Below are 8,299 nucleotides of genomic sequence, written 5' to 3'. Positions count from 1 at the left end.
CCCAAATACGGATAGAGCCTGTGTTCTGCTCAGAAGAATGAAGCCCATGACTGAAACTGTCCACCAGGTGGCAGTATTACCCTGGCCTGGTCCTGTGCTGCTTCCACTACAGAGCAAGACCAGCAGTCAGGGGAAGAAGTAGAAGGTACAACCAAGGGCCGCTTCCCTAGAGCTTTGAGTGAAACCAGAAGAAAAAACAACTCAGAGACCAGGGCATACGTCAAGAAGGCCTCCTGTTTCTTGGACCCATCCTCCTTTTCTCAGCCCAGGCTCCTCCGAGGCACTGTTATGCTTAGGAATAAGCATTTTCTGGCTTGTCGTTCACAGCAGGGGGAGGGGGGGAGTATTTCCCCCTTGGAGATGAGTCCTTTTATCCCACCAGAGCTGCCAGCTTCCACTTCTAGTGGAGACTGTGTTGAGAAGAGAGGCAGATTTGCTTTCTCAGACTGCAGAAGACATTTCGTTATTCTGGGAAGCCCTGTGGCCACCCATTTTGAGGACATGGGAAGAGGCGGATGCCAGAGTTATTCTTGGTTATAGATTTCACTCATCCTTTTCCACCTTGATTTCAATGAACGAGTTCAAGTCAGGACAGCAGGTTTTGTGGGGTTGGTCAAAAGATGGGGAGACAGGTCCATTCTCATCATCTCCCTCCTCCTCCTCCTCTTGGAAATTAGGATTGTAAAGTTCTGGTGGAAGGAGCTGGGCCTCAGCAGAAGGTAAGCGGTCTGAGGGAGGTCCATACACACGGTTGGCTTTGGTGCCATGCTTAGAGTTGGCATCCAGGTGGTAGCAGAGCTGCGTGAGGCGCTGGGCCCGGAAACGGGGAGGCCGGGCTACCCAGACACCTGGCTCGTTAAGGCTGTCCTCTTCATCTGACATCAGCTCCTCCGTCACATCCTTCCACAGGCGTTGGTCCTCAGGGCCAAAATGCCTCATGATGCTGGATCGGTTGGCAAAAAGCTACGGGAGGAGCCCAGGACAGAGATTAGGAAAAGCAGCAAACCATGCATTAGGTTTGGGGGAAAGGCTTTGGGTGGAAGGGAGGCTGTGTAAAATCTGTGTCCGAGAGAACCAAGTCCTCAAGAGAACCCAAGTCAGATCTTAGAACTGGCTCCCTTCCTCCTCCTCCTCTGCTCCGTTCCTGGATCTCAACTCTTTTCTCAGATGCCACGTCCCCTGGCCCTTCCCACTGTGACTTATTTATTAGGGTTTAGAGTTTAGCATCTTGAAAGGAAAGACTAGAAACCTACCCGATATCTGCGACTTCGAAGTTTCTTCTCCTCTTTTTCTTTTAGGCCTTTAAAGGGGTTCAGGGAGTTGCGGTACTCACGCCTCTTAGTAAGGAAGTAGGCTACACAGGCTCCTGGTGGGGAGGGAGAAGGCAGGCAGCAAAAAGCAGGGTCCTCAGCCCTTTTTTTTGCCCTAATACTACTGGATGGGAGAAGGGTGAACCACTGTTTGGACAATGGGCTTTCTGGGTATACCCATCAGCATCTATTCATTCCTCTCTGGTTTAGCTCCCTCTGCCTCCCTCCGTCTCCAACAGGAACTCCTCCCACTATAAAAAGACAACTCCAGGGAGGGAGGGAGGGATACGCAAGAGGGAAGAGATGTGGGCACATATGTATATGTATAACTGATTCACTTTGTTATACAGCAGAAACTAACACACCATTGTAAAGCAATTATACTCCAATAAAGACGTTAAAAAAAAAAAAGACAACTCCAATGCTTCTGTAACTCCCTTCCCCCACTCCCAGTTAAACCTACCGCCATTCTACTCAGCTGACAGCAGATTACAAGTATTTTCAGCAGAAGCTTTCTTATTTTTTTTTTTTTTTTTTTTTTTTAGCAGAAGTTTTCTTAGTGCTACAGACAAATAACAGAAGAGCAAGGAAAGTAGGAAACCCAGGACATAATATTTAGGGACAAAAGAGCAGGGCTGGATTCTGACCTCCTTTTTATAACACCCTAGATTCAGGCTCTGTGTGTAAATGTCATGCATGTCATGCATGTCATGCATGATGACATTTCTCCCATTTTCATTTCAGACTGAGTAGGGGAATGAAAAGGCAATTAGAGACAATCCTGTGTGTATTGCAGGTGAAAAGAATAACCAAAACCAATTTTTTAAAGTCCTCTATATTCAAAACCACCTAAATCATCTCCATATGCCTCTTCTCCTCTGGCCAGGAACAGGGGATGAAGAAAGGATGGGATGGGAGTTAACTTAGTTTTTCTCACCTTTCAGCTCCTTGTCAGTGTAATTGTGGGGACTGGTTACCAGCTCCTGCTTGAGCTTTTCCAGAAGGAACTTCACTACTGAAATATTCCAAGAGGACTTGATGCTGCCACAAGAGAAGAGAGTGAATAAGGCAGTCAGTATTTTATTTTATTTATTTATTTTTTGGCTGCACCACGTGGCTTGTGGGATCTCAGTTCCTTGACCAGGGATGGAACCCGTGCCCCGCCCCCGTAGTGGGAGGGTGGAGGTTTTTTTTTTTTTTTTTTTTTTTTTTTTTTTTTTGCGGTACACGGGTATCTCACTGTTGTGGCCTCTCCCGTTGCGGAGCACAGGGTCCGGACGCGCAGGCTCAGCGGCCATGGCTCATGGGCCCAGCCGCTCCACGGCACATGGAATCCTCCCGGACCAGGGCACGAACCCTTGTCCCCCGCATTGGCAGGCGGACTCTCAACCACTGCGCCACCAGGGAAGCCCAGGGAGAGTGGAGTTTTAATCACTGGATCGCCAGGGAAGTCCCTCGTCAGCATTTTAAAAGCTAGACAGAGATTCCCAGCACTAATCAACTTTGTGGTAAAGTCCTCCATGGCCTAAGACAGTATACAAGGGGCAATGGTGAGATGGAAGCCTTAGCCTCACTGTTATACTGAAGCAGCCCCCTCTATTTCCCTCTCCTTGGCAAAGTTCCTGATGATCTTTTCCCTCAAGAGGATCGTACCTTTCAGACCCATTGAATCTCTTGTCATTGGTGATGTGGTTATGCACATTGTGGACCAATTTCTAGGGGAAACAAACAAACACAGAATCAAGCCAGGAGCAAATATGATGAAACCCTCCTCTGGTCCCTAGGCACTGTCCCTATGGGGTTCTCTGCCTGAATCCTGCCCATAGTCTAGGTACCATTTCTGTTGATGCCCTTTCTTAGACAGAGAGCCGATCCAAGTTAGTATTTCTAATGAACCCTCCCTTTCTTTCCTTTTCATTTAATTTGTGTGGAGTCTCCAGGATTACCCCCTGGTCTTCCTTCTGCTCCCAGGGAATATGATCACTACAGTAGAGGGTTTCAAACACTTCCACAAACACACTCCTAACAGCAAGGAGAGAGCAAATATATACCAGGGCTACTGCAAGTGGACATTTCTTTTTTTTTAAATTTTAATGTTATTTATTTATTTTTGGCTGTGTTGGGTCTCCATTGCTGCATGTGAGCTTTCTCTAGTTGCAGTGAGCGGGGGCTACTCTTTGTTGTGGTGCGCGGGCTTCTCATTGCGGTGGTTTCTCTTGTTGAGGAACACGGGCTCTAGGCGTGCGGGCTGCAGTAGTTGTGGCACGCGGGCTGCAGAGCACAGGCTCAGCAGTTGTGGCGCACAGGCTTAGGTGCTCTGCAGCATGTGGGATCTTCCCGGACCAGGGATCGAACCCACGTCCCCTGCATTGGCAGGCGGATTCTTAACCACTGCGCCACCAGGGAAGTCACTACCTTTGTTTATACACCTTTAATGATGGGTTCTCACTAGTTTTTGACTCAGCTACTATTGAACATCTCTAATTGTTAAAAAATTTTGCCTCAGGGGCTTCCCTGGTGGCACAGTGGTTAAGAATCCGCCTGCCAATGCAGGGGACACAGGTTGGAGCTCTGGTCCAAGAAGATCCCACATACCGCGGAGCAACTAAGCCCAAGCGCCACAACTACTGAGCCTGTGGTCTAGAGCCTGCGAGCCACAACTACTGAGCCCACGTGCCACAACTACTGAAGCCCGCGTGCCTAGAGCCCGTGCTCCGCAACAAGAGAAGCCACCGCAATGAGAAGACCATGCACCGCAATGAGGAGTAGCCCAAGCTCGTCTCAACTAGAGAAAGCCTGCGCGCAGCAACAAAGACCCAGTGCAGCCAAAAATAAATTAATTAATTTAAAAAAATTTGCCTTAGATGCTCCAAAATCTGACCCCAGTTTTGCCCTAACGGCACCTGAAGTATTTGAAGACAGCTTCCATGTACTCACCAAGTCTTTTCTTATCCCATCTAAACACCAAGTCCTTCAACCATTCCTCATGACATAGTTGCCAGAGAGACTCCTCATGAAACTATGAGCCTCTCTGGTTTGCCAGTGTCCCTCTTACAACATGGCGCCTGGAACTGAATCTAACTCATCTGTTGAGGTCTGGCCAAAGGAAGCATTACTTCCCCGACTAGAACTCTATACTTCTAGGAATGAAACCCAAGATGCTGTACCTCTCTTAGCAAGCCCATCCCTACTCTCAGTGTCACAGGGTTCATTCATAGTGAGCTTGTAGTCCATTTTCCACATGGATTACTATCTCCACTATTCTGCAACTGTTTTTTTTTTAACTTTAATGTAGGATTTTACATTTCTTCCTATTAAATTTAGTTTTGTTGTTTCTGATTATATTTTCATTCCAAGGTCCTTCAGTCAATGGAAATTACCCAGTCCCAAACTGATGGGATGCTGATCTCAGGATTTCAGCTTCATATTAAAAAATGCCCAATTTACGCTCCTAGCGCTATGGCTGACGGACCATATCAACTTAGGAAATTACTGTTAACTCTTTATGGTTAGGGTCTCCACTCTATAAAAAAGATTGTTGTACTAGCTTCATATTTGATATAGCTATTTTACCTCTTAGAAGTCCAAACTTGAAAAATCACAAAAGATGGGTAAATGCTTCAGAAAGAATTTGAAAGAGTTGCAGAAAAAAAGAAAAGAAAAAAAAGTAGGGTGGGGGAGTTGCATAGCTTCCAATTCAAGTGGCTTGGAAGAGATCAGCTGATAAACATCCAACCAAGCTTGAAGTGGAAAGGGAAAATACTCTAGACAATAATAAGCATTAAGACTGTAAAGGTTGCTGGCTCACCTACCTCCTGAGTGAGCTAAAAATGAATAATTTCCCCAATGGGTGGCTGGGATCTGCAGTAGTCCAAGGAATTAAGATTCCGATTTGGTCCTTTTGGATCTCTAGCAGCAACCCACAGCAGCTTCATCAGATTGGAGAGATGCCTCTCTCATTCCTTCCCAGAGCTAAAGGTTGGAACAGTGAAGATCTGCAACTATCCCTCTCCCTCTAAACCCACAGACTAATACAAGAACATTTTATATCTTTCTCTGTGACAGGCAGCAAGACTCCCTGACTGGTCCTCTCGCGCCTCTTCAAGCACTATAACACAGAGCGGGATGACTGAGAATGCTGTCCTCCCAGAAGGTCCCATGCTGAGCTCTCCAAAGGGCAGGAAGAAGCCAGGCCTCATCACTAGACCTCTCGCTGGATTTAGTAGGCACTAGAGGAATGGAACTGATCAAAAGTCCTGATTTTATGCAAATTTTAATTATCACACATTTATTCACAATTTAAGCACTATGAATTTTCGGGAAATCCCTCGAAATGTACTTTTAGGTATAAGCCTCCATTTCTATCACTGGCAACAACAGTGTCCTCTTGGGCCAGAAATCCGTGACAGAGAAACTAAACCTAGTCCCTGTTCTTTTTTTTTTTCTTTTAATATTATTTATTTGGCTGTACCTGGTCTTAGCTGCAGCACATGGGATCTTCATGTGGCATGCGGGATCTTTAGTTATGGCATGTAGGATCTTTTTTTTTTTTTTAGTTGTGGCACGCAAACACTTAGTTGCAGCATGTGGGATCTAGTTCCCTGACCAGGGATCGAACCCAGGCCCCTTGCTTTGGGAGCATGAAGTCTTAGCCACTGGACCACCAGGGAAGTCGCCCTATTCCCTGTTCTTGATAAGTGACATGTCACTGAACATAACCAAAATTTGAAATGAAGGTTAGAAACCAGTTGATACTGATTATGAATGGTGTCTTCTGGAAGAGAGAGAAGAAAAAAAAAAAAAAGAATCTGTCAATGTAAAAACATCAAATGAAAAGGCAGAGTAAAGTAGGATCTCTTAGAAAAAGAAAGAAGTAATATGAATAAAGGAGGTATAAATGGTAGTCAGCTGTTTTCAACCTTTACTAAGACTGTAACAAGGGGAAATGAGTTCTATACTAAGATGAGATTTTGCTGGATGTCAGTGGTGACCTCCACTCCTAACCAGAGCCCTCAAGTTACCTCATCAGCCATTATCCAGAGAGTGGAGACCCATTACCGTCAATGGGAACACGATACGGCTAAAGAACATCCCCACAGTTATCAGAAAGATGTTCTGGGCAACAGAGCGGATCCAAAAGTCTGCGGTCACCCTAAAACAGGGTTTCTCAACCTCGGCACTATTGACATTTTAGGCTGGATAATGGGGGTGTTGGGGGAGACATCCTGTACACTGTAGGATGTTTAGTGGCGCTCCTAGGGCTCCGAGCCACTGCAAGGTTTCAGGCAGAACTGGATCATATCAGTACCTTCCCTGCCAAGTGCTCTGAGAATCAGTAGAATCTCCAAACTTTTTATACCTGAGCTGAGTGGCCCTCTGCATCTTTGGGGTATGGGACCACCTCAGGACACCTTGGCCTTTCTGCCCATGGGGACCCTTGCTACTTACCCTGAACACTGGTAATTTGCAGGCAGCTTCCAGTGCTGCTCTGCTGCCATCAATCTGCTTAACCCCTTAAGGATCTTCCCATCAGGATTATGAGATCACCAGGAGATACGATGTAATTATATAATTATATATATGATATAATTCCCTTATCTTTAAATGGAAGATATCAATCTATCTGGGAAAACCTAAAGAAGTTCCACTGATAGCAGCGGGGCTGCCTGTCCCTGGGCTAGGGAAGAGGCTGTCTCCTTCTTGCCCCTCCCACTCCAGCAGGCTTCAGGATACCATTCATTCGATATGGGACGTTTAAAATCAACCCACATTTCCCTCTTCACTTATTTCTCCAGACTGAAGAAAAACGTGGAGAAAACGAGCTCACTTACAGAGAGGACCAGATCCCGCTTGCGCCTGGAGTTCTTCTGCCCACTCCCTCTGGTCCTGCATGGGGAAGCAGTAAATCCTAGAGAGTGTCTCAGCTCCCCAGTTCCCCCAGGGCCTGATTCTTCCAAGGCACCTTCCAGGGCAGCAGCAGCACTGAGCATGTCCTCGGGGTGGGGCGGGGGCAGCTTGGTTCCGTTTTCCGGCCCTGTCTCTGAGGTTGTCCGCTGGATCCCGGGTTGTGTGGCTGGTGAAAGCTGCTTGGCATAAGCAGGGGCCAGCACCCGCTGCACTGCACCCTCAGAGGCCACATAATCATCCACCAGCTAAGAACATAAAAAAGAATAGCCTATTAGCCAGCCAGGCTTACGGGAACCTGATCAACCATCATTCATTGGCCAAGTATAATGAACAAGGAGTGTGGGCAAATATTTCTGTGGGTACAGGGCCTCTCATGTTGGGTCATTACCACAGGACTGATTATACAGAGAAGGCATGTTTCTGACGCTTTGTGAGTAGTCATTTATGCTTTGTGCTTGAGTATAGGAAATGTAGCTAGGTAAGTGTTTTGCCTGAAAGGAGTTGAGGGAGGAAGTGATGACAAGAAAGGAAAACAAAGCAAGAGAAGGAGCAAGAGAATAAAATAACAATAAAAAGGAGAGATATGGGAGCAAAGGACGGAGATATAAAGTCGGAAATCTCTAGAGAGGCTAGCACTGCCTCCCCGACCCCGCCCTTTTCCCTTTGCGGGGCCAGTGTGTGCCCTCACCTTGATCCTGCTCTGGCCACATCCGACTGTCACTGCCCTGACACCTGCTTGCCTGCCTGTGCCCTCACTCAAGGACATAGAGGGTAGGGGAAGGAAGGAGGGAGGAAGGGGGAAGAAGAGGGAGAGGGAGAGGGAGAGGGAGAGGGAGAGGGAGAGGGAGAGGGAGAGAGAGAGAGAGAGAGGAAAGAAGAAAGGAGGAGGATTTTTGCAGCCCAGAAAACAAAACAGTGAAAGTGGGGGGAAAAAAACACAGAAAGAAGTGGGGGAGGAGGCTGAGATTTATAGACCTGTGAGCTGCTTTCTGTGCTGTGAAATCTAATTCCATCCTGTTGGCTTGGAAGCCTTCCCTGCCAGAAAGAACCACAGCTCAGGGCTCTGCCTGGCCAGGTACCTC

At 47.0% G+C, this 8,299-nt stretch overlaps 1 protein-coding gene across 2 annotated transcripts in view; it reads right to left on the bottom strand.

The window, feature by feature from the left end:
• Window positions 1-214: 214 nt before the first annotated feature.
• C2H14orf93 (chromosome 2 C14orf93 homolog) overlaps window positions 215-8,299 on the bottom strand; it is a 9,970-nt gene continuing 1,885 nt past the window's right edge. Inside the window, exons 2-7 of one of the 2 annotated variants that reach the window (XM_065872244.1) lie at window positions 7,142-7,462; window positions 2,964-3,025; window positions 2,248-2,351; window positions 1,254-1,366; window positions 849-963; window positions 544-728 (exon numbers count right to left, since the gene is read on the bottom strand). In XM_065872244.1, the coding sequence (XP_065728316.1) occupies window positions 544-728; window positions 849-963; window positions 1,254-1,366; window positions 2,248-2,351; window positions 2,964-3,025; window positions 7,142-7,462 (900 nt within the window). Of the gene's footprint in view, window positions 964-1,253; window positions 1,367-2,247; window positions 2,352-2,963; window positions 3,026-7,141; window positions 7,463-8,299 lie in introns of both variants that reach the window. The other variant, XM_065872243.1, reaches the window with a different exon arrangement.

The sequence above is a fragment of the Phocoena phocoena genome, chromosome 2 (genome assembly GCF_963924675.1).
Source record: "Phocoena phocoena chromosome 2, mPhoPho1.1, whole genome shotgun sequence".
NCBI classification, from domain to species: Eukaryota; Metazoa; Chordata; class Mammalia; order Artiodactyla; family Phocoenidae; genus Phocoena; species Phocoena phocoena.
This window is presented reverse-complemented; position numbering and strand designations above follow the sequence as displayed.